This window comes from Hesperophylax consimilis, chromosome 24 (assembly GCF_061612785.1).
Source record: "Hesperophylax consimilis isolate HC1 chromosome 24, BYU_Hcon_1.0, whole genome shotgun sequence".
In the NCBI taxonomy this organism is placed as follows: domain Eukaryota; kingdom Metazoa; phylum Arthropoda; class Insecta; order Trichoptera; family Limnephilidae; genus Hesperophylax; species Hesperophylax consimilis.
In genome coordinates, this window is record NC_142859.1 from 19461896 (window position 1) to 19488703 (window position 26808).

The window sequence follows — 26808 nt, forward strand, 5'->3', positions numbered from 1 at the left end:
ATCCCTAAACTAACAACTTGAATATTGTATGTGCAAAATGTTAACTGAAAATACAACATATAGACTGTTATCCAAGATTATATTATACGGAGAATGTTGTGGCGACGTGTAATTTAAAAATAAATATTTCCAAAATGTAACGAGTTTTTTATTCAAATCATGTATATTATAAATTTACCAATCTACCTGTTTCTTTGATTTTATTATAATTTGTTCCTAATTGAATTACTTAGGACGGGTTGTTTCGGAGAATTTGAACAATTCGTCAAATTTCAACGTTCATTTTCAAGTTCTGTGAAAGATTTTTCAAGTTCTGTTTTTATTTCAGTTCTGTCAAGCAACTAGCCTATAATGATATTAAAACAGAACTTGAATAGGACTTTCACAGAACCCGAAAATGAACGTTGAAATTTGATGAATTGTTCAAATTCTCCGAAACAACCCGTCCTTAGTGTTGCCATAAAATTGGTTTCATTTGATATGACCAGTCGAACAATGGCTACCCATATTTAGGTCTCATGACTCACTCTAGGGCTTGAGCGATGACCAATGACTGTCTAAATTTAAAAGACGATTTTTACGAATTTATTTATTTAAATTGTTATAATATCTACAAATATGAGATAAACAATGAAATATACGTGGATTCATAGGCTTTAAACTACAGTAAGCCATTTATATGTTTCCATATTAGTATTCGAAAGTATGATTTTTTGTATTAAGTCATATTTTTTTACATTCCAGTTGAAATACTTTATCATAATTCTAGATGTAGTGATGCAAGGATCGTGCATCAATACTCTATAGTTGTGTGGCGGTTTACCCCCACAGTCAGTTAGTTGCAGATGGGTGATATCTGAAATGTTAGAAACATAAAATTTTCGAAAGGAACCAGTTCCAAAAATAATCGGTTCCTTTGTAACCGGGACAGAATGATCGAACATCTCTAACAATTTTCTAAGTTCTGTCAATTTCTATGGTTAAGTTGTGGTTTATTTACGGAGGGCGGAGGTTATTGTTAAACGTCAGACTGACATCTACATTTTGTTGCTAAAAAGTTCACGATTTACATATTGTTGTGTATTATTATTTATAAGTATAAGCATTGAAGAGATAAACCGATAAAAGTATGTAGTAGGCGTGTCGTGAGTGGTTTATTTATGTGCGTGTCTGTGTGCTCGAATTAAGCTCAATGTTTCATTATTGTGTTGAAACTGCTTTAAAAGAGAAGATATTGGGTTCGTAATAGAGAGGATTAGATGAAGTAGAGGCGAATTCCATTGCCTAGTGAAAGAGAGTGATTAGGAAATATTTCTTTATCTCAGAGAGACCCAATTACAAGTTAATGAAATTCTACAATTGAAAATGATATTAAAAAAGGTAATTATTCGGGTTCGCTGGCCACAATTGATACGATTTTTTAAAAATAAAACCTTTTGATTTGCTTTAATTAATATAAAAGGAAACTGTCTGCATTTGGGAAATTCTTAATTTTAGCATTTTTAATTACTTAAAATGAAAATTCGCTTTTGTATGGGATGACAGCCAAAATATTTTCTGTTGGTGTTTTTTTTTATGTTGGTATTCCTGATACCATACGAGTGGCTAGAATAGACATTATTACCATTTACTCTTTGCAAATTAGGTAGGTACTATTTTGGCCGAAAATAAAATAAAGATTTAGGCGTATTTAATAAATAAATAAATATATAAAAAAAGTTAGGTTAGGATAGGATAGGTTAAGTTAGGATAGGTTAGGTTAGGTTAGCTTAGTGTTTCTTGGAACATAATCCGTATGTAGGTCGTAAACCTAGATATAAGAAATATTACATGTATTGTCTACGATTTTCATAGAGGAATGTGTTTTTTTTAAAGAAAAAATCAAAGTACTGTCCAAGTGAGTGGTATGTATATTTATGCTGTCCAATGCCATCGCGTGATCCCAATAAATCAAAATGTCAAACACAACAGTTTATTTTTAGATGTCAATGAAATAATCCAACCAATTTGTAATCGTACATTAATGTTTATAAAATAAAAAAAATATACACTTCACAATTTTTAGGTTTTTATCCGTGAAATCAATAACAAATATTTAATTACCACTGAATACATTTTGACACTGAACAGTTGTCACGCGTAATACTAATTATATAGCAGAACTTGTTTATAAATAAACTGTTTTTTATAAATTGAAAAATAATATTATTCAATTCACAAAGAAAAACTGAAATAAAAATCATGTAACTCCACATTACAGAAAAAAGATAAACATACTTTTATAATGCATGGTCGCCCCTGTCAGATCTGTCCTTCAGATTGGGCTCTAATGAAATATGATGTGTGTGGCTAGTAATGCCCTTCAAAGGCTTGAAGGGTTAATAATTAACGAACCCTTGTTTTCGCCTGCATAAGGTACGTTTATATGTATATTAAATAATTCCTGTTATTTTTGTAGTTTGTTTAAATTTTCAGCTCCAGTACATTGCTAAGTAGTGTCTACCTGTCTCCTAATAGCATCACTATGGACACAGACAGTGTGGCCATCAAGACGGAGCCAGGGACTCCAGGATCATGCGGAGGGGGAATGCTGGAGACGGATACAGATTTAGACCACACGCATGTTAAGCAGGAATTTCTGGAATATTCCAGAAGTGTTGGGCAGACGGCAAGTACGAACAAAATTCAGTCTGATATAAAATTATGTGATGGTATTATTACACTTGTTTACTTGTTTACCTTTTCCTAAATATGAAAATAATATGTACATATACATTTTTTACTGTATTAACCTAAGGTTGAAAAACAGTCCTTTTAAATAATATTAATAAAATAGTATGAGGTTTTTCTGTAAATATGTGCAAATAGAAATGTAACTTTGAAAGTCAGAAATATATTTTGCTTTTACCAATTTAAAATGTTTATGTGTATATAATACATAACGTCAAGCAATGCAAAACCCCTCTTCCGATTTTGAGGTTTTATGTTGATAAGCGATTATGGTTCATCGAAACATGCTAACCACAGGTTTTAATTTATAAAAACCCATGAGAAGAGATAGCTGAATGCAAGCACTGATAGGTACAATCTGTGATCTCCGGCAAACCGGAAGCTAGTCTTTGTAAACTACAAATTTAAGTGTGTTGTTATTTGCAGAACCTGCAAATGATGATGAGGAGGGCCGCCCAGCAGTTAAGGACGCAGCGAAAAAGAATAGGATTTCCAGAAGCTACTCGTGTTCCCAGTGCAATTATTCTTGTTCACGAATTCCTGCCTTAAACCGCCACCTCTCAACCCACTCCGTCAAGCGGTTCTTGTGTCCCCAGAAGCAGTGCACTTATTCGTGCTCTAGAAAGTCGGATTTCATGGACCACATGCGAACGCACTCTGGTGAACGACCGTTTTCGTGTTCGGTTTGTGATTATACGTGTATTAGAAAGTCAGTTTTGAAGACCCATGAGATGAAGCACTCTGGAGTGAAACCATTCTCGTGTTCAGCTTGCACTTATTCAACCTATCGGAAGTCAGCTTTGACGTTTCATTTGCTAACACACTCTGATGTTAAGCCGTTCTCGTGCTCGGAATGCACTCATTCGTGTTCTCGAAAAGCAGATTTGAAAGACCACGCACTGACGCACTCTGGTGAAAAACCATTCTCGTGTTCGGTTTGCAATTATTTGTGCAGTCGAAAGTCTGTTTTGAAGACCCATATGCTGAAGCACTCTAGCAAAATGCCATTCTCTTGTCCTGACTGCAGTTATTCATGCTACCAAAAGGCGGTTTTAAAGAGCCATTTGCTAACGCACTCTGATGTTAAACCGTTCCCATGCGCGGAATGTGGTCTTTCATTTACAAAGTTGACGGTTCTGAAGCGCCATAAGCTGACGCACTCTGGAGTAAAACCGTTCTCTTGTTCCATTTGCAATTATTCATGTTTCCAGAAATCATTTTTGCAGCGTCATAAGCTGACGCACTCTGGAGAAAAGTCCTTCTTGTGTCCCGAGTGCGACTGTTCGTTTGCTCGCAATTCCACTTTGAAGAACCACCTGCTGACGCACACGCGAGAAAAACCCTTTGCTTGCTCCAAATGCAGCTACCTGTGCTCCCTGAAGTCGTACATGAAGCGCCACTTGCTGACGCACTCCAAGGAGAAACTGTTTGCATGCTCCCTCTGCAGCTACACCTGCTCCCAGAGTGCGTACCTAAAGAGCCATTTGCTGAAACACTCTGACGAAAAGCGCTTCTCATGTTCCGACTGCACATATACATGCTCTCATAAACTTTCTTTCAAGCGCCACGTTCTGTTGGCGCACTCTGCTGATTTATCTACTGTTATGACTAACCCAACGTGAACAAACAAAATTAGCAGTTTTGAAAGCTAAATGCTTACAGACTTACGCTAGAAAACGAATCAAACAGATTTAATTAATGAACATGAGACTATCGTAAGATCCTGTAGGTACCAATGACCACCATGTACATGTCTGTAGAAAGAATGCCAGGTGACACAGGACGCTGTGGGTATTTGGGTCCCAGTGGAAACCAGTGCCCGGATGAAGGCCGAGGAAGAGGTGGATAGGCAGTGGGAAGAGAATTTGAGCTTAACGGGAAGTATGGAGAACTGAAGGTGAATGGCCAGGGACAGTCAGCAGAGAGCATCTGTGGGGAAAGACAACTCCCTCCTTGGGCCTGGGTTGTACATGTGATGAATAAATTGATGTTGTCAGAAGTCGTTTTTGAGGAGCATTTTTCTGACACCTTCAGACTAAAACCTCTTTGTGTTCTAACCTCGGTTAAATTATATGTTATTAAACAATGATGGAGAAGAAATGAGCGACAGGAGAATATATTTATTTATTTTATTTATTAATCTTAAGTTAGCTCACATCTTCGTGTGTGCTAATAGTTTTATAAACATATAAACATGTACATTGTTTGGCAAACATAATCTTTCTTTAAATATTTCAATAAAGTCACAAAAAAAAGAAACATTAATAATTGAGATAGACATATTTTCTTAATTCATTTTCATATGTCGCGAACATGAATTGTAGAAGAGGTTGGTGACGCCCGAGGAAGACATCATCAAGTGGATCAATTGCTTGAGTCGGGTTATGCCAAAGACATCATCAAGTGGATCAATTGCTTGAGTCGGGTTATGTCAAAGACATCATCAAGTGGATCAATTGCTTGAGTCGGGTTATGTCAAAGACATCATCAAGTGGATCAATTGCTTGAGTCGGGTTATGTCAACATTCGGATTAACAGAATGGTATGTCAGACCATGCAGGGAGTGCGTAATGATGCAAGAAGCGTGGCGGTCCATCATCTCTGCCTAAACCTGCCGGAAAGGGAGTGAAGTGTCAAGTGTTTGTGGTAGCTAGTGTCAAGTAAAGGTGATTGTTGAATGTTTGAAAGTGTAGCTTAAAATTTAGTAGAAATTACAAGTACCTACAATATATGATAATTCTAAAATATGCTAAGTACACAAAGTATCATTTTTTTTCACAATTGTGATTATTTATAAGTTGAAGCGATAATTAATAAATAAGTCGATATAATTTATTGTACATACAAAACCCACAAAATAAATACCCGAAAATAAACTCACCAAGTAAATACAAGAGGAAAAATAAATAAGCATGCAAAATTACGATTACTAATTGATTGTTAATTATAAAGAAACTAGATATGACTATATACATATTTTTCGACAGAGGACAATCGGAATGCAATTTTGTAGGGGACAATATATCCATCTGATACTGATCAGGTCCGGGATAAAATTTTTATACCAATTGTTTATAGGGCAACTGAAAAAAATAAGATTGAGGTCATTTTCATCAAGACGACATTCGCTCATGGCAGCATTCTTAATATGTATTTTTGTCAGGTGGACATTGTGGCAGCAATGCCATGCCCTATCGGCAAATGAAGGATGTTGAGAATTCGTTCAAGGAGAATTCAAACAGAATTGAAAGAATTTTGGGCTGTTTTATGGAAAAATTATTGCCTTTTGTTTTACTAGATTCATCCCAATGATTCTGCTACGTGGAAATCATGTTACCTTTCAATTTTATGAAAATGTTTAAAAACTTATCCAAAAACCATGGCATTTTTCTCAAATGAATTGGCGCTTTCGGATACTGCAGTAGCTAGGTATCTAAGCCAACACAATTTCTTTGACAGAGTCGGTTAATTTATGACTAATGACTAGGGGTACGTAAATTTCGCAAATAAAAGATCGTGATTTCGCATTTAAAAAAACTCAAAATAGAAAATTTCGCATTTATTACGCAAAAATAAAAATACAGTGTTAAAAACTCAATTAAAGGCTAGCATTGTTGTAATTTGTACATTTCATTGTTTGCCTGCGATCAGTTACGACAATGTTGTAGATACTAAAGTACCTCTCGGCATCAACACTATTGACAGGGCAATTGAATAGCTGCTTTTGCAAATCCAGGGTAGCAAGATTAACTAAAACTTGCATTACATCCACAGGATCTTCTTGGCTGACCAATCGAAGTAATTGTCTGTGAAAATGAGAGTACCCGTCAATTAGTTCTTCTTGTGGTACACTTTGGAATTTTTGCGAAGCTTTCCACTATGGAATTTGAATTGACAGAAGAAGAGGGCACATTTGCTGCTTCCGATAATAATCTGCCAATGTGCTTGTAGCACTCATTCGTTGGATTCGGCCCCCCATGTGTACCAACAATTTCTCTTTTGAGCTGCTGTCTTCAACATCATGCTGTGATCGATAGAATTTTCGGTTGATAAAATATTCATTGTTTTTTCGCCAAAAGAGCCTTCACATTGAGAGGACTTCAAATCTTCTAATTTACTCCACAAAATGTGTGCAAACGAATAGTTTGAACCTTCTAAATTGTCAATTAGTTTCATAATTTTCGGACAGAATTCTGATACGAATGTAAGTTGAACTTGAATTTTACTGGTTAGAATGTCATTTTCAAAACATTCTTTGAGGTAAATAGTGCTAGAATTGTCGTCTTCGTATTCATTAAGAAAAGCGATAATTTGCTGCATATCGTCGACGGCAATCCATCACCGCGTAAATCATATTTGGCCACTTTTCAGGAGAGACATAAAACCACTTTTCTTAATATATTTACATCGAAATCGCGGCAAATCATTTTATTTTTCATGTTCAATTGTCTTTACACTTATGTATTTAAACACATATACGTTTTTAACCGAAAATAAAATAATAAATGACTTTAGTGGTGATGTTCAGTAAAATACGGCAAAAGTTTAGACTTACGCGGAAATTTATTCTTGTTGGGAGTTAGGTATATAATATCATTATAGTTTTAAAACACGGGAATGTGGAAAAAAATGTTATTTTTTTTATTTTTAATAGTAATAATATTTTACAACAAAGTAATATTATGTTACATGACATTATTTAGACAAATAAAATAGTAGATAGGTACCTTATCATAAAAATACACAAATACACTCTAAGAATTTTTGTGTAATGATGTTGTTGAATTTCATGGAGAGACGAAGCAAAGCATTACTGAGGATGACATTCCTATTTTGATAGCCGCATCCATCGCTATAAATTATAACTGGACGAGCAGGGGCTTTGTTTAATTCTCCTACAATGTAATCAATAATGCAGGAGGTGAATACAGATGCCTCCAGTCCGGCGTGGGTTTCGTCAAACCAATATGTCATTACAGCCTTACTTGCCAAATTAAAGACGGTAAAATTATGCACACATAATTTCGTCTTGTAATAAATTGCACTTGCGTTTAAATTTGGCGCCAATTTGACTGCTTGCAAATCGTGAGTGAAAACGAGGCACTTTCCTTCCTTTGCCAGCTGCTTATCTTTAACTTTTTCTTCATGTGCCTTATTTTTACGTACGATGTGTCTTTTCCAAACCTCATCGCTAATATTCCCAACGTCGCGTCGTGACCACAACATGTGTCACACCGATCTTTTTTGGGCATAAAAATACTCATGTTTTTTTTTTTAAACACATTTTCGAAAGTTCTGCGACTCATGGGACTTCCTACATTTTCGTTACAATAATCTAAATAAATATCATACAGTTGAGCCAAGCTTTTGATTATTGGTTCTAAGTACAGCTTTTTTGTAGATTTACGACAATAGTGCGATTCGAGTTTTAGAAGATCGTGAAAAAACTTCAGTAATAACATTTTTTTAGAATTTTCTCCTGTTGTTCGTCGCCTGTTCTGATTCGTCATGGATGACATCGGAATCATTGCAGATTCTGATTTTTCTGCTCAATACCTCACGGTCTATTCCTTAATCCCCAGGGTATTCAAAACGACATTTTGCAAACTTGGGCTGGGAAAAAATTCGGTTTATGGGCGAAATTCCTAAAAAATAAAACTAGTTATTTTTATACTAACTTTGGGCCGTGGAATCCGAATCTGGAAGAATTACCTTGCGGCAAGCAATATTAACTGAATTACACGACTTTAAAATTTCGACAAAATACAATACCCCATTTTCGACAAGTTGTTGACAATAAAATCCATAGAAGTTGGTAACACTGTATGTAATATCTTTGGTTATTTTTCTATGGATTTTATTGTCAACAACTTGTCGAAAATGGGGTATTGTATTTTGTTCTGCATCGAAAATTTGTAAGTCGTGTATTTCAGTTTATATTGCTTGCCCCAACCTAATTCTTTCGGATTCGGAATTCCACCTGGTTACAACAGGCGTAGTTTTGGAGTTAATTGTGGAGAATGCTGTCGTAGAAAGTTTAAATAGGAACTTTTCATTTTTCTAGAATGCAAAAAGGCTGACTTTGTCTTGGCCACAATAGAGTTCAGTTCCTTAAATTCTTTTATAAAAATGTCACCCACAAGATTCACTTTGTGCGCCCAGCATTGAAAGTGCAGTGCATGGTCACCCAGTAGTATTTTTAGCGAGTTGAAACATGCACCCATGTACCTTGCAGAGTCAGACACTAAACCATGTACTTGAGAGTATTGAATTTCGTATTCTTTAAAAGTATCAATTATTGCTTGAGAACAAGTGGAAGCATTGGCAGTGTCTAAAAAATTTACACTTGCTAAGAAACAAGACTGCTGTGGTTATAATGATATAATAACAGAACTTGAATTGGACTTTCACAGAACCCAAAAATTAACGTTGAAATTTGATGAATTGTTCAAATTCTCTGAAATAACCCGTCCTAAACCATGTACTTGAGAGTATTGAATTTTGTATTCTTTCATTATTGCTTGAGAACAAGTGGAAGCATTGGCAGTGTCTAAAAAATGAACACTTGCTAAGAAACAAGACTGCTGTGGTTCTGAAGAGACAGTTTTAAGTAAAACTGCAAAGACACATCTGCCTTGTTTGTCAGAAGTTTCGTCGGCCACCACAACTACAGGCTGATCCTTTAGTTTTAGTTTCACTTCATCTTTCTCCGAAACACCGCACTGTGGTACGTACTTACGTCTCAAATTATCTCCAGAAGGCAGGTTACCCGAGCCAGGCACATATTTTTCCATGTAACTGCGAACAGCTGGATGATCAAGTTTATTCAACGGAATGTTTGCTTTCAAACACATTTTTACAGTGCCAAGCACAAATTCCTCTTTTTCCGTTTTGGCACGCTTTTTTACTTCAAAGGCACCAACTATTGTGGATTACCTTTTTATTCCAGAGGACCCTGGTTGAGGATCAGGATCAGATTTCTTTTTTAAATGCGTAACAGAAGTCGCATGCTTCTTCAAAGTATCTAACTTCTCTCCTTCCAAACGCACGTTGCAGTATTTGCACGTTACGATGTTAGTATCGCTTAAATACAAGCCATCCTCTTTGAACTTTTTTACTCGTTCAGATAATTCTACTTTCGGGCGGCCCATATTGACGTTAGTAACACAACTATACCATACGTGCATGAGCGAGTGACTGCTTGAAAGACAAGAGATGGACGGACGCCAACATACACTACTTCTTAGCTAACCTGAACTCGAACTCAAGGGCGCAATCGACTCGCGCCTACCAAAACACGATGCCGCAATCTACACTACAGGTTAGCTAAGCAGCAAACCTGAACTCGAATTAAAAGGCGCAATTGACTCGCGCCTACCAAAACACGATGCCGCAACATACACTACTTAGCTAAGCAGCAAACCAGAACTCGAGATCGACTGTCCTCTCCACTTTTTCTTGGTTCCCTGTACTGCCATCACTAGCCCACTATTCTTTGACGTGCAGACAAGAAACTGACACTGGGGTCATCCCTGTACGACCTCCACGTGCAGTAACGTCATTTTACAATGTATAAGTAACTAATCAACATTAAAACACTACAGTTACAGAAATTGATGATTTCACAACAAATATATTTATTATCCATACACAGAATAAAATATACATTTTCTCAACTCTAAAGAATCATAAATTTGACAGTTTCATTTTGCAAACATACTTTATATTAAAATCCGGAATTTCGTCTTCCTAAAGCCGCCTCTCCAGCCATCGTTTCCACAAAATGACTTCAAACATTACGAAGAACATTGCCTCAAACATTCGAAAAGGGGGCGTTTCCATCCACGAAACGCAATGTTTGTGTTTTCCGTGGCCGTTGGAAAACATTCTCTGCGCATTCGAAACGATAAGGCAGGGAAGGGGATTATATAATTTTTTGACAGCCTCCGTGCAGTCTTTCATGGAGCATAAATCGTATGCGTTTTTGAGGTTATGTGCACTGAGTGAGCATAATAATTAAGAGTTATGAGTTTAATAAATTGTAAATAAATAATGTTGTATGGATGATTGAGGTGATTTTTCACGAAAACGGCGCTACATAAATTAGCCAAATATTACGAACTCATCTTTAAATTCTTTAAAGTCTATTTTAGAGGGCCTGACAAACCTCTGGAACAATTTTTTCAGAACGATTCTTAAGTGGTACATCAGGCTTGTATGTGAATCTCCAGTTGCAAGAAATCGTAATATGACAGCAAGTCGCATTTCTGGCGAAACGACATAGTTTTTTTTTAATATCTGGTCAAATAAATAAAAATAATTCTTAGAAATCAGTTTCAAAGACGCGGAAGAAATTATCTATACCAAATCTGTCTTCTAATTTCAATTCCTGATACATATTAAAATTTCTAGGTCGAAGGTACGGTCGAACTGAAAATCTGTATTTCCTCGCCGGTGCAATAATTTCTGCGATTGCTAAAACTGCAAGAACGTATTCCTCATCAGAACTCATCTTGACAGTTGACAGCGAAAAACCGAGAACACACTCTTCTTTGGCCACGCCCACCGCGCCTCAATGTTTCAACAAAGGGAGGAGACGGAATGTGGACGAAAACAAAAATGTTTGAGGTAATGTTTGACGTATTGCTTGTAAAAACGGTCGCAGGAGACCCCACTTTAATGAATCACGTAATATCAACAATTTAAACTGCTCATTACTACATAGTACAGTTTCAAAAACAGAACAATACTTTGATAAACATATTATAAAATTGTGAATTACATACTTTAAATTATAAGAATAAAATATTTTCATATGTAAGGTACAAGATTACATTTATATTATGTAGAATATTTAAAATATATTTTAATATACACACTACTTCTACTTATTTAATAACAAAATTTACATAAACACCTAGAAAGATATAGGTACATATATTATTTTACAACAAATAATCAATCTACATGTAATAACAGTTACATATTTCACAACAATTAAAAATGGGTACATTATTTGTTATTCAATATTAAAACTGCACATCCAACTACTGGCCATTTCAACGCAATCTATCCTACCATGTGGCACATTTTGACACATTGTATGCATGTGGTTTAGTGAAACTTTATAGATCACATATGCAATATCTGCAAACGGTAATAGCCGCTGGAGGATCACACATGTGACAGACACCTTAAGATAAGGTTGATAAGTAACCAATGAAAATACAAGTGCATAATGTACAACAGGGCCTCCATAGCCGAGGCCTCTGTATATATATATCCACTGGAGTGATTTTTGGCATACTATGGCAAGTTTGTAAAAACGTTTTGAGCGATCGCTCGTCATAATGTGCCAAATTTACTAAACCTTAAAATATGGAATAGACGGCAAAATCTAGGAAGATTTATTGGCTTCAAACCACAGTAAGCAGTTCATATTTTTCCATGTCAATATTTTGAGGAATGATATTAATCAAATAAAATTGTAGATGTATATACAACCAATCGCTCGAGTGGTCAAACATATATAAATAAGTGTATCACTATTATTTTTAAGAATGCAGAGACATGCAACTAGTCTTGGGTACAATTGGGATATTCATATTAAAAATCATTTGAAGAATTAGTAATAAAAAACTGGTAATCAAAAATCTTCAAAATAATAATCATTTAAAGAATTAGTAATTAAAAATCGAAGAAATAATAGTCAGTTGAAGAATAATTATCATTTAGAACTCATTTAAAGAATTAGTAATCAAAAATCATTTAAAGAATTGGTAATAAAAAATCTAAGAAATAATAATAATTCAAAGAATTGGTAATTCAAAATTGAAGAAATAATGATCATTTGAAGAATAATTAGTATTTAGAACTCATTTAAAGAATTGGTAATCAAAAATCTAAAATAATAATAATCATTTGAAGAATTGGTAATCAAAAATCAAAAATAATAATAATCATTTGAAGAATTGGTACATAATTAAAAATCGAAGAAATAATAACCATTTGAAGAAAAATTATTACATATTTAGAACTCATTTAAGGAATTGGTAATCAAAAATCTAAGAAATAATAATCATTTAAAGAATTGGTAATTAAAAATCGAAGAAATAATAAACATTTGAAGAATAATTAGTATTTAGAACTCATTTAAAGAATTATTAATGAAAAATCATTTCAAGAATAATTAGTATTTAGAACTCATTTAAAGAATTAGTAATGAAAAATCATTTGAAGAATTATTAATGTAAATTCATTTGAAATTTATTGAACAAATGAATTAGTAATGGAAAGGAGATAGACAAAATATTAAAATAAATTAATCAAATGCATGTAGAAAATATCAATTCCAGATACCCTGTGTCCTGATAGATATGTAAATTTTCTATCTAAATATATTAAATTTACTATAAAATATTTTATGTACATATTTTTTTAATTCATAGACATAACTACAAGCTAACATTCAACACATCTATTTTTATTTAAAGACACTAACAAACATTAAAAGATGTATAAATGAGACACAATAATTTGCAAGAAAATACATTGTATAATGTAAAAACAAATATTTACAATAAACTTTTACAACATGTACCTACTTATTGAGTTAACCTCAAAATTTTAAACACCTTACACACAGACTGAAAATGTTTTCATCACATTAATGATGTACTAACTAACTACTTGTATTTGAAAATTAACTTTCTATATATTCTGTTAACAGTACACATAAATTACACAAAAATATATTATGATTCACATTGATTTCAGGTTTTTCAAAAGTATTAAAAAATATAATATATGTGTGAAATGGGAATTCCTACTACAAAATATATATGAAGTAGACACTGTGTCAACTGCAGAGAAAAGACATCGCAGAAAATATTATATAACTTATAACAAAAATCCAATATCAGCCATTGTTTTCAGAGTGGTACATATATACTTTCAATATCGCCCTAGTGAAAGATCATCTATCAGAATCGGAAATGTACTAGAAATATCTTTAGACGTGTTCGGTGACCAAATCTTAATAGCCAGGTGATGTTTACAACCTTTTACTTCTCCATGTTCTTCAATTAATTACTACGCATCCGTTAAACTCAATGGACAGTCAATGTATTAAATCTGTGCTTCTGGAACATAAGATAAGCCCAGATTGGAATATAGGAGAAAAGTATTTACCCTTTGCAGTTGGGGCCACTGAGTATGCTAATTTTAAGGTGCTTTACTAGTAAGATTAATTCTGTCGTCTCCAGTATATCGCATCAACTCGTCCCGTCCGAGGTATAAATTTACACTGGTTATATTGAAAGGTAATTTATGACATTTTCTGCATGTAACAATTATTCCGGCCATGGTGACATTTTTAGGATGGGTACATTGAGTAGGTAGGAAAATTCCTTCCTAACCATCAAGTCTTTGGTAATACATGCATACCTATTCCCATATATACTGCGTGAACAACAATCATTAATGGATTTTAGTTATAAGACAACAATATTAGTTTATAAGAGGTAATGGTAGATAATAAAAGTGGAAGTGACAACTAATAATATATAAAATCCTTTCCAGATAACCGCTTTGATCGTTCCCCGAACAGTTTTAACGATAGAATTATTATAAAAGAACACCATCTGACTTTCGTTAATAAAAGCACATCTTTGTTCGGCGGTCCAATCGTCGGCAATCCTGTTCATTTCATCTTTCATCTTGTTTTTAAGCTGGGAAATGTTGGCGCCACCGAAATCCAAAACTCTATCGACGTGGTCAGATTTTCCAGTGGTTTTACGGAAGATTGAGGCTAGGGTCATTGAGGGAAAGTTACATTTGGCTTTGATGATTTGCCCACCGCTAAGCAGGCCCATGTAAAGGTGGTACACGTACGCGCATAGAAGCAATGGTCTTTCTTCTTTCAACTCTTGAAGGTGGTCCAGATATTCTTTAACTGCTTTTCGACGAATGTAGTTTTTTTCCCAGCCGATTCCCAGATAATGATTTAAGTCTTCTTTGCAAGCGGAAGTTCTGAAAACAATAAGTTTAAGTGAATTCCACACAAGATTCCCAACTGTTATTTACCATCCGGAGTCAATCGGACAATGGTATCCCCAATTGGGGCACATTAAATGGTAAACAAAGTAACCCAGTACTACACAAAGTTAAATTATAGGAGAGCCAAATCATGTATGACAAAGTGGTAAAATCCTTGGGTATATTATTAGCTGATTTAAATCCCATAGTAAAATTATTACTACGATATTAGAAAGAGGAAGGTTGGAGAGTACCCAGCTATTCAGATCCTGTCACCAAACACAGCTAATGTCATTTTAAGTCATTTTTCGATTCTGAATGATGGTCAACCGACATAGGTAAAGTTGTCGAATTCCGCCTCACGCCTAACTTAATTACTACTGGAAACAACTATTTAAGTTGGGTTAGATGTACATCCACAAAATAGGTTGTTAGTTTGGGTTATTTTAATAATTTATCTATATTTCCTAACCTTCGAAAATTCATTCTTTGGTAAAGAAAAATGGAATTTTAATACATCTTTTACCATCTCCCCTGACATATAGTTGTTTTTTTAAGTTGAAATCAAGAGCCATTTGAAAAAAAATTGCGTATTAAGCGTGAGGCGGAATTCATCAACTTTATCCAAAAGGCAAAAACATAAAAATAAGTTTAAGTGGGCGAAAAGGATTTAAAATATGAATCATCAATCATTTGTTTTACCGAAATAAAATGTCATCTACAAAGAGCGCATTCATTTCTGGAGCTTTGCCATTTTCCTTCAGTTCTTCCTGAACATCTTCCAGATATTTGAAAATCTCGAAGAAAATCAATAATGCATCCGTCCAGACTGATTCATCAGAAAGAGCTGCAAGAGAAAAAACAAACAATGAATTCAACACGGAAATAAAAAAGCATAAATATAGGATTGTGCGTTTCATTTCGTATTTGTATATTTATTGCGTCTTTGTTCTAAAAAATACTCACCTAAAACTAATTTAGAATTGACGAGCGCATCACTAACAGAATGGATCTTTCTTGTAGCCCGTCGAATTTCAGCTGTAAATAATAACTGCTGCGGGTTTGCCGGCTCAACTTTCGTATAATATCTTTGAGTCATTTTGAATTTAGGCAGCTGAAAATAATAAACAAATAGTTACTACCGACTCCAAACAAGCAAAAACGCGAACTGTCAAATCGCAACTGACAGCTGACAGCTGAAAGCAGTAACGGGGGTCTCGAAACTCTCGATGGCTTCCCCGGTTAGGTACTTTCATAAATAAACCAATCACGGTACTTTGCTGTCACTGGATCAAAAAATATCATCATAAAATCATATTCATCATCATGATCATAAAAAAATATTATGACATAGGTAGGTACTTTATCGCTTGTATAAATTCTTGACATAATCAGTTCCAATTTTGAAAACTACACTTAAATTCAAACCAAACTGAGTTCATTGAATCAAAGATACATCACAAATTGTCCCATAAAATAAAATTAGTGTGTTTTATGATACGACAGTAAAACTAATTCGTAAGGTAAAAATTATTGGGAATAGTGAAAGGAAATCCGAAAATTTATAAGAAATTAAGAACTCCAAGAATTTATTAAAAATATATTCAGAGAAAATGTATTGAGTTTTAATTTTTTTGAAGTTAGCAGTAATACAATGTATTTTTGCTGTTTTTTATATGATCAACCGTTCTGAAGCCAGTAAGACTGCGGCATCCTCAATCTGGGTATTTTGTGACACTGAAAATTATGAAGAGGGGAAAGAGACGGTGAAGATGAATGTGGGGAAATGCCTGACTATTCAGATCTGGTCACAAAACAAGGCTAAGCATATTCAAGCATCGTTTCAACCCAAAATGGTATTTAAACAAAGCCATTGGTACTTAGAGTGTTTTAAATTCTGGAACTTGATTGAAATATATGTATAAACATATTTTACTACGAATTAATTTTGAAATAACAAAAATGAATTAAATACAATTGATTTGCGCATGCTGGGTATTGAGGACGGTATTAATTGAACCCATGACCTCCGGATTAGTAGTCGAAATACTTATCCCGACAACGGAAGCCGTTAGAAGTCCATACACGAGTTGCAGGGGTTTGTTGTGCATTTCAATATTCGAAATAATCTTATGTACTAGCTTCTCGTTGATAGATTGTCAAACTACGCAGATTATTTAGAAAAATACGGTATTTTCTATGCTTTTTTTAGTAGCTGTCAAAACTCGAAATTTATTCGCCCGGTTCAATCTCGCTCAAATAAAGGTGCGTTTTCAGTCGTTATTATCCTCATTAATTTTACTCAAAGGAACCTTTTCAAGGTGGTATTTTGAAGTCTAAACTCAATAGACAACAGCTAATAATAAGGAAGACATTGATATTTGATTCCAGAATGGGATTCGAACTGCTCTGTTAAAACCATCGCTGCGACGGCCAAATTCACAAACAAGATTTATGTTAAAATCGCGGACGGTGGTGGAATCAAGTTGGAACATGGTAAGAAGAAGAAGATAGACAAGCCACGAAAAATGAAGAAATATTACCAACTTATTCTTGTGATCGCCTGTGCGGTGAGTGTGGTAACACTTTTAATTTACCGCCATGAATACTACCGCCTCCGCTACGTCCTGGAAGTGTTGAACTTCTTCGGGAAACCCGGAGGATCGAACGACCTAACTCTTTGTAACAACGGAATCAACTCGACAATACTATCGGAGAAGCTAGACAGCATCAACGCTAGGACTCTAGACATTCTGCCCTACTTTCAGCGGATCGACGATAACCATTTTGCTTATTCCTCATTTTGGAGAGAGAACAGTCCCCATTCCGACTTGACGGTACAAACTCAATACTTCGGAGTGTCGAACACAATTGTATTAGGCTCCAAACATGTCAAACAAAACTTTCGCTGCCATTTTTTATTTGAAGAAGAAGAGAGACCCATTATCGGCAAGTTCAGCTATTCTAGACTAGAATCAAAAACAAGTGTGAAAGAAAATAAAGATTATGTTGTGTTTGTATTTCATTGCAAATTAACAAGAGCTTTGGGGACCCCGCATGCTGTTAGTTTTTATCCTAACTCTGATTTAAGTCCAATTTATTCCCCGGTCATCAGAATGATTGACTTAGATAAGAATTACACCTCCAGATCAGAGAAGAGTAATTTGAATAAAATCTCTTTTGAAGATACATCTAAAATCACAGCGTGTGTTATGCCGAATAAAATGCCAATGCTAAGCAGAAAAAATGTTGTAGAATTCTTAGCATTCCATAAATTGATGGGAATTACTGAATTCCACGTATATGACAACACGTTACCGGTGAATTTGTTGGAAAAAATTCAAATTCTGCCAATTGAACTGACAGGTTTTTCTATTTATGTCATTCCATTCAATTTCCCGTTTTCCACCGAAGATTACTACCATTTGATGCGGGACCTGGCAGAGTTAGATTGCATCTTCCGCAATCTGAATAGGAACAAGAAAATGGGTCAGCGAGACTTCAATCTAAACGAGAAAACAAGCCACATCGTCAATTTGGCATGGGACGAGTTCATTGTTCCGAGATTCTATTATTCCTTGAAAGTCTTATTGAAAACGTATGAAACAGGAAAGAAGATTGATAAGGTGCAACTGCCCACATTGCATTTCTGTTTGAACCAAAGGAATGACCCCAAAGTGAAACCTGACTATCCAGATATCGTGAAAAAAACTCATTTCGATAAATCCACATCTTCCGATCGCCCGGCGTTTGTTTTAAACATAGCATCCATGACAATACATGACATAGAGATATCCACGACGCTCGAACTGCATCCGGCATCGGATAAAAGCGCTTCCCACAAGACGGAGATGATGTCTCAAGATGTTGTCGCTATCCATAAATACTTTGACTGTCGGGAGAATGGTTTTAACCGGCCGTATAAAAACCTGGATATGGACTTTGCAGATTTTGATACGAGACCTCATCAGTTTGAAGGAGCCATGTTCAGGTTTGCAGAGAATCTTTACAATAGCAAGTTGTATACTCTCTACAGGACTGGGAAGATTTGGTCAACCAAAAAGCACTTAGACTGAGTTACCACTTGTAAAATAGGTATTATTCGTGATTTCATATTACATAGCTAAGCAAACTTATTATGTTGTCATGGCTATTTTCTGTAATAATTAGACATCGGATTATATGCATATGATCTGTTCAAATTAGAAATGGTTTATATTCTTGTTTTTTCTTATGACCCAGTTTTTTAGGAATGGAAAATTGAAGATATCTGTTCTTTTGTTCTCCACAATTTCGGTGGCCCAAATTTCCTATTTTCCAAAAAACCGTTTCCAAAAGATATATTCTGGTTTTTTATTGTATAATTGAGAAGCTGCATGCAATGACAGCTTATGATGAAGATTGTAGTTTTGAGTAAAACGCGTTCAAAGTTTTTGAAATGTGTAGTATTCACTTGTAACTTATAACTGGTGTTAAAAATTTTGGATTCAGCTCCGTTTGTGTAAAACCTATGTAAGTAATATTTACACAGTAGATAAAGAAAGGATTGATTATACCAAAAAGGCAGTGGGAGCAAAAACAGCTTGCGCGCGCACGCGTTTAAGTTGTTATTGCTTCCAGCTCCTCAATTTTGCCATTTATTTTAGCATTGAAAGTGCATGTTTGCCTGCATAATTTGCCCTTTTTATAGAGCATGTAATCCTATGTCTAGTAATGCCCGTGCATCCACAATATTATATCCGTAAGTCAGCATAATATGTAAAGATTGGAATAATATGTCCTTTTATTTTTTTATGATTAACTAATTACTTAGTAATATTTCACTTGAGTTAAAAGCAATTGGTTACTATTAATAATTCAATATTATTAAATCACTAGAACAGTTTATGTACACGTAAGATCATACGTAAAGTTTCATTGGGAGAGATTATTTTGTATTTTCATTAAAAAAATATATTTAAATTAATTAGTTTAGTTTTTTCGCTCTCCAGAAAATTTTGAATTTGTGGCTAAAAACATATAATAAATTATATATAATAATATTAAGCAATAATTCACTACTTGCACAGTGAATAATTTGAACTTATATTCGGTAAGGAGTAAAAATTTTAACTTTATAAATTTTGATGCCTTTCTATGCATATTTTTGTGTTTTAATGTTCTTACACACTTGGAGCTACAACTTAAATATCCCCCTTACTAAATACATGTTTTAAATTTTACACAACTGATAAAACAACAATATGATATATTAATGGTTGTTTGTTAGTAATACTTCTTATATAACAATCTAATATAACTAATTTAACAATCATATTTTGTTAATGTCGTCTGTTGAATTAGATACGTTGACCGGCATTTTTTTTCTTGTTTTCGACGAACATCATCAATACAATTACATATTAGAATTGGCAAGTGAAAACGTGAGAAGTCAGTTATCTCGATTAAATTGAGTTAGGATCAATTGTTTTATTGATATTCAAATGTAACATTGTCATTCCATTTTGTTTTTTGATATTTGAACGGTCCATATTAAACATTGATTCTAGGATTGTTTCACCTTTTGTACAAATTGTAATAGCATAACAACATGACTGTTATGCTTGTCAGCTGATAACAATTTATTATAACATTAAAATGTAAAAAAAAGCATTCATTGGCCATTTGATGATATTGTAACATTATTTTAATATCGTGGAAAGAGTAGTTGAATATGGAGAATTTTAAATCGTTGGGTTTATTATTAATATTAAGCATTTAGTTTATTTAAAATATACATTTAAAAAAACAATTATGCAATAATGATTGTAAAAACGGCCGCAATTACGATAACGGTTTTCAATCATCTTAAGGCTAGTGTATCAGTGCAAAATTTTCATATGAACCCCTCAGGCATCTGGCGTGTTCTGTCAGAAAGTCAGAGTATTTCCGCTTTTCAATAAAATCTAAATAAATCGAATATTTCTGAACGTATCCGGAAAACTAAATTTTTTTTTGAAATATTAAAATTTGTAATGCAAACGAATAAATGTTTTAAAAATGCCTCTCCCTACATTGTGTCGTCTAAACTATAAACTAAAATTACTGATAGTGAAAAAAAAGAAAAACCTCCACTCACGTTATTAGACAAATGTATTATGAACTTTACTGTCACTTCATTTTTTTGACTTTTGCGAATATAAAAATAATTAATAAAAAAATTCACAAAGTTTCATAAATTGCGGTCGGAAACTTTGGTTTAATTCTCATGTGGTTAACTTCTAGATTTGAATATAAAGCATGGTATTTTCTCTTTCTAACACCGTTTATATTATATTTCTCACCATGACAGTAAGGGAGACACAAAAATTTCTTTGAGACCTATTTGAGATGTTCCCAAAAACGAAAAAATTATTCTTGAGGGGTTAAAACAAAAAATAAAAGATTTCGATAGCTTTACATTGCACACTTAGAAATAATATAATATCATATTAGAAGCTTTTATGATTAGCATTAATAAAATAAACAGCCAGTTCTAAAATATATTTTTCAATAAAGCCTAGTTTTGTCACAATGTCGCAATAATATATGACATTATAATAAATTATTAATGACATTACAAAATTTAGATACTTTGCAGAGATCTCAAAAGATACGGTAATTACAGTATTAAACTGTCAAGCATTGTGTGAGGTTGTGTGCTGTCTCTAACCAAATTGCGTAAATGAATGCCAAAATGACCTCATGTGTGATGAATGCCAGGGAATAACATTTCATTTGAAAACTAGCTGTAGCTGTGGCTCAGTCTGTCTGTGAAATAATAGCGCTTGTTGCTTTTACGTCCAACAGATGGCGCTGTTTTTTTAAAAAAAAGAGCCTGTTTTTATCTGTCATAGGTGACATCTATACACGTGTATTCAAATGCAATGTTGTGTCAAAATTTCAAAGCAATCGGTGAATAACTTTCCGAGATTTAAGGTTTTGAACAGACGAACATTTACATTTTTATTTATATATATAAACACATAGATAAAATATTACACATCCATACTAAATACTTGCACATTACACATTTCAATAAAAAAATGATTATTCAGTTGGTCAAGTATTTCAGTCTCAAATCCAAATTTAAGTTTTGTATAAAAGCAGCTGTTCTCATAATGATCGTTTGAATTAAGAATTTACTGGAAATGTGAGTGTGTTTGTTACTCGTTACATTTTGTGTTAAATCTCTGTGTTTGTAATGTCATTGATGACATTAGGATGAATTAGAGTGTTTAGGAGCACAAGGGCCTATCTACAAAAATATAGTTTTGAGATAAACGCCAATAAAAAATTCGAATGCTCACCTGTATGTGCAACTGATATGACCAACTGTTTCTCTTAAACGGCTGTATGTACGAGATATAGCTTTGTGTCGCTAATAAATATGATTATGGCATTACCGAAACCAAGCTTAACTCAAAACACCAGTTTTTGTAGTTAGGCCCCTGTGATCCTAAGCTCCCTAATTATATACTATTTCAATTTCTTAAATTAATATAAAAATTGGGTAAGTTTTTTTATACTCTTACGATTTTTTTTTTTTTTTAAATTGCAAATATAAATAAATATGTACACTTAACAATATTTTGTTTTAAAACCCTCGGGTTTCTGAGAAAACATTCAGTTATTATTTAACTAATTATAAATTGTTTTTAGATATAAGAAAATGTCTTTTGTTAATTTTAAGATGTCTATACAATATTTTCAGACTTTTTGAAACTACATTTGAGTGCACTTTTAACCCATTGGCATACTAATTTTTATTTGTGACATCTGTGCAGAGATGTGCAAAATGGGTACCCAAAACCATTTGAAATGCAAAATGGAAATGGGTCAAAACTTTTCCATTAGAAAATGCAAAATGGTTTTTAGAAAAGCATTTCAAATGTAAAATGCAAAATACCTATTTTCAAAATGCATTGAAAATGCAAAATGGTTTCTCAGGTTTAACAATTAAAATAATAGATTTTTTAAACAATTTTGTCATTTAATAATGGACATCAATGTAGAACAAACATATTACATGATGGTAAATCCAAAAACACCACGACTACAGATTATGAAACCACAAAAAATTTGCGCGGGACTAATGTCGCCAACGTAAAAACATAGAAACTGCTATTTAATATATAATATTACAGCGTCATGGCTACATGTTCAGTATTTTTTGTAATGGTATCACTCAATTGCCAGGGCTCCTACCAGGGAGCAACTTGACAAATGTAAATTATCTCTCATAGCGAGGTTGAGGATCGACTGATATTTGGGGCTTATGAAAAAAAATGAGTGGAGATAGTAGGAAGAATGTTGCAAAAAAGCATTTAAAATGGAAAATGCATTGAGAAAAGCATTTAAAATGCAAAATGAAAAATGGTTTTTAGAAAAGCATTTAAAATGCAAAATGGAAAATACCCATTTTGCATTTCCATTTGAAATGGATTTTTTTGAAGTAAAGACATCTCTGCATCTGTGCATACTTGCGAAGGACTATTACTGCGCAGTATTGCACCCCATATTTCCCCAAATTGAACACTTTTTATGCTTTTATGTAGATTATAATTTTATTGTGAACTATCTAAGTATGTGGGAAAAGTTTTAGTCTCCCCAATGGGGCGGGCAATATGCCGATGCGAAAAAATTGCAGCCCCCCAATCTTGGCGGCAGGTATGCCGATGGGTTAACCACGTCTATGCGACTGATGCCTATGTGATCCATCGATGACTATACCCACACGGGGATACACATATTATGTGATCCATCCTCTTGATAGTTGTCAAAAGCATTATGATAACATATATTTTCTTATGTATATTTCGTAAATATATGTTATCATATTTCGTAATATGCCTGTGATTCATCGAGGACTATACCCACATGCAGATATACATATTATGGGATTCATCCTCTTGATAGTTGTCGAAAGCATTATAATAACTTATATTTTCGTATGTATATGTTATCATATTTCTTAATATGCCTGTGATTCATCGAGGAGTATACCCACATGTGGATATACATATTATGTGATTCATCCTCTTGATAGTTGTCAAAAGCATTATGATAACATATATTTTCGATTTATTTATTTATGTAGTCCGATTTTACTATTCGGTACTCGAACCTTAGAATAGTGGATAAGTTAGCCGAGTTTTCTACCTATTGTGAGTATGTATTTTTTATTTATTATAATGGATTGTTACAATAGTTAGATTTTGATAACTTATCGAGAGGATGGTGAAATACCTCTGTGGTTTCACATATATTGCATTTAAAGGTGCCGCTTGATGGGATATGTTGCGTTGAAAAGGCCAGCGTTGTTAACAAAGCAATCGTTAGTCTTAATCTTTTTGTTCATCTTATTTTTTAGGAGCAAGTATTACTTTTGTAGTAATAATATTATACTGTATTACAAAACATATAACGTGTAAATAAACATATTTGGACCATTTATTAGATTTATAATAGTCTGTACAGCTTAGGAAAGCTTTGCTTAAAAAATTGTAAGATTGCAACATTTTTTTAAATAATATAAACATGGTTATGTAATTCCTCTTTGCGCAAGTCATCAATAAATTAGAAGAATTAAAAAAAAATGGATATACTCACAGGATGTGTCTAGCACAGTCAACTTTGCAATATCGATTGATAGGCGTAACTACCGATTTCCCGCGCATGGTCGAACTGTTGATATCCAGACCGATGTGGATAATGCAACAAATTAGAATTCGATATACGCTGGCAACACTGGTGCATCTCTCTATGAATTGACATTTCTAAATGTCGAATTAAAATATTATCTTTAATATTATATTGGCAGTCCTCATGTGCTTTTGGCACTAAAAAAATAATTTATGAGGTCATTAGTCATAATTAACAACTTTTAATTTTTGTTGGAACGGAATCAATTGATCGGGTCTTAGATGAATTAATTAAGTCTATGGATCATGTATACGATTTCTTTCAGTTCTAAGGGCTCAGTTAGTTCACCCCAATCATTAATAAGCCAGTTATATTACATAACAAACGACATTATCCAAAAGGATGTGCATATTGACAGTTTATCCGACATCTTGGAGACCTCGCTAAAAGTAGAGGGTTTTGTCTACCGACTGTTGGAATCATATTCTGACGGTGCTCGCAAATATCGCTAACTGACTTTCGATAATGGATTTCCTTAATATCGTATACCACATGGCTTTATCGATCATCCGTGCTAGACCTTCGGGATATACCCGACAAGACTAACCTTAAACGAAGATTATTTGGAAGACAAAATGTAGATGGGTATTGGTCTTTGGTAACATTTTTTAACAATTAAAAACGAAAATTCTTTCACGTGTTTGTCACAACTGACAAGAATCTAATGCAAGTTTCTGCCATGCAAATTTTCACCATTCCGTTCCCGTAACATTAGATAGTAAGGGACCGGGCATACCATGTGTTACAAGCGTACTAACATTAGATTTTGGTTAGTGGTGGAATGTGTAAAAATGTAAACGGAGACCAAAATGCCATTGACATTTTTTAAGTCTGTGGAGTACATTAAACCCTGAGTTCTTCATATTCATAGGGCCGTAATCATAAGCAATTTTCAATCAGGCTGAAAAATTCAACATTTGGCTGACTAGAGTTAGATTTCTTCTTATTTGGTATTATGTATAGTCAATTGGTTCTGTCTGATATATCTTAGAATTTCATATTGAATACTATTACATGTAGGCATGGCAGCTAGAGTTGATACAAACACTACTCACAGAGATGGATTGCTTGCATACAGCATGTTTCAATCTTGTTATTCGACTTTACAAAAGTAAAAACTGCATGTTCTTTTTATTACATTAAAATAAACACTCCATAAACCTTTTCGAATAACTGTTAAAAAAACAAATATTCATATTTGAACAACGCTGTTCCTATTTCGGTGAACATAACAAGGTTCAGCTGTTTTGCAGAAATTCACGTGTGACAAAGTCATCAAATGGCCAATCGTTATTAAATGCCGATTCTAAGAACGGGTTGTTTCGGAGTTGAACAATTCATCAAATTTCAATGTTTATTTTCAAGTTCTGTGAAAGATTTTTTCAAGTTCTGTTTTTATTTCAGTTCTGTCAAGCAACTAGCCTAGAATCCGAAAATGAATGTTGAAATTTGATGAATTGTTCAAATTCTCCGAAACAACTCGGCCTTAGTACGTTTCAGCTTTTGAACAAATTGTGATCAGCAGAAAAGGATAACTATGTACCATTTTGTTTTGTTCGACAGTTGAAATGTTATTAAATGCCGATTCTAAGTACGTTTCAGCTTTTGAACAAATTGTGATCAGCAGAAGAGGACAACTATCATGTTGTTAAGCTTGTCAGCTTATTACAATTTGCTAGAAAGCTGAAACGCGCCTGGAATCGGCATTTAAATGTCAAAAACACAAATGGTGTGAATGGTGAATGTGATGACAATGTTACATTTGAATTTATGGTAAAGACTGGGCCTGAGTAGCCTGTTTGTAGTGACATTTCGCAAGGTCACCACTATTGGAAGTGTATACATACATAAGCTTGTGGTATATTTTTGTTATTTGTTTTTGGGGTGTTATGCCGTGTTGCGCTAACTCCTTCTTTAGCCAACGTTTCGGACAGCATTGCAGTGTCCATCATCAGGGCAGATGTGTTATTACATAATATTACATAATAACACATCTGCCCTGATGATGGACACTGCAATGCTGTCCGAAACGTTGGCTAAAGAAGGAGTTAGCGCAACACGGCATAACCCCCCAAAAACAAATTACAAAAATACTTTTGGCCGTGAAAATCTTAAATCATATTTGTGGTATATTGTTTGGTTTAACTCTAATTGCTTGACCTGTACTAATTATGTAATGATGGGTTGTATTATTTCTATTATCTTCTGTATGAGTATCCAAGAAGTGCTTTATGAATGTTGTGTAGTAAAAACAAGGTGCATCTTAGCTAGAAATAAAAATAATTTAATTTCAATTAATTCAAAATGTAGGCATTTTAA

At 33.8% G+C, this 26808-nt stretch overlaps 3 protein-coding genes across 5 annotated transcripts; 2 read left to right on the forward strand and 1 right to left on the reverse strand.

Moving 5' to 3' along the window:
* The first annotated feature begins 999 nt into the window (after positions 1-999).
* Positions 1000-7161, forward strand: LOC149412037 (uncharacterized). 3 transcript variants are annotated; one of them, XM_089646586.1, is made up of 3 exons: positions 1000-1380; positions 2476-2672; positions 3157-7161. In XM_089646586.1, the coding sequence occupies exons 2-3, from the start codon at positions 2525-2527 to the stop codon at positions 4350-4352; spliced, it is 1344 nt and encodes a 447-aa protein (XP_089502712.1). In that variant the 5' UTR covers positions 1000-1380; positions 2476-2524; the 3' UTR covers positions 4353-7161. The 3 variants fall into 3 exon arrangements, with proteins under 3 accessions (XP_089502712.1, XP_089502713.1, XP_089502714.1); XM_089646587.1 differs by having other exon boundaries at positions 1000-1127; positions 2459-2672; XM_089646588.1 differs by having other exon boundaries at positions 1004-1127.
* Positions 7162-13074: 5913 nt separating this feature from the next.
* Positions 13075-15937, reverse strand: Ho (Heme oxygenase). Its single transcript, XM_089646336.1, has 3 exons — positions 15733-15937; positions 15469-15613; positions 13075-14760 (listed from the first exon to the last, which is right to left on the reverse strand). Exons 1-3 carry the CDS (start codon positions 15863-15865, stop codon positions 14244-14246), a joined length of 795 nt encoding a protein of 264 aa, XP_089502462.1. The 5' UTR covers positions 15866-15937; the 3' UTR covers positions 13075-14243.
* A 1049-nt stretch (positions 15938-16986) lies between these two features.
* Positions 16987-26411, forward strand: LOC149412039 (uncharacterized). The gene is made up of 2 exons (XM_089646576.1): positions 16987-17031; positions 17158-26411. Exon 2 carries the CDS (start codon positions 17295-17297, stop codon positions 18840-18842), a length of 1548 nt encoding a protein of 515 aa, XP_089502702.1. The 5' UTR covers positions 16987-17031; positions 17158-17294; the 3' UTR covers positions 18843-26411.
* The last annotated feature ends 397 nt before the right edge of the window (positions 26412-26808 follow it).

Coding starts and splice junctions, on each gene's coding strand:
- LOC149412037 (XM_089646586.1), top strand. CDS start 2,525: ATGGACACAGACAGTGTGGCCATCAAGACGGAGCCAGGGACTCCAGGA. Junction 2,673..3,156: donor AAGTGTTGGGCAGACGGCAA/GTACGAACAAAA, acceptor TGTTATTTGCAG/AACCTGCAAATGATGATGAG.
- Ho (XM_089646336.1), bottom strand. CDS start 15,865: ATGACTCAAAGATATTATACGAAAGTTGAGCCGGCAAACCCGCAGCAG. Junction 15,614..15,732: donor CAATTCTAAATTAGTTTTAG/GTGAGTATTTTT, acceptor TTTCTCTTGCAG/CTCTTTCTGATGAATCAGTC. Junction 14,761..15,468: donor GTAGATGACATTTTATTTCG/GTAAAACAAATG, acceptor TATTGTTTTCAG/AACTTCCGCTTGCAAAGAAG.
- LOC149412039 (XM_089646576.1), top strand. CDS start 17,295: ATGAAGAAATATTACCAACTTATTCTTGTGATCGCCTGTGCGGTGAGT.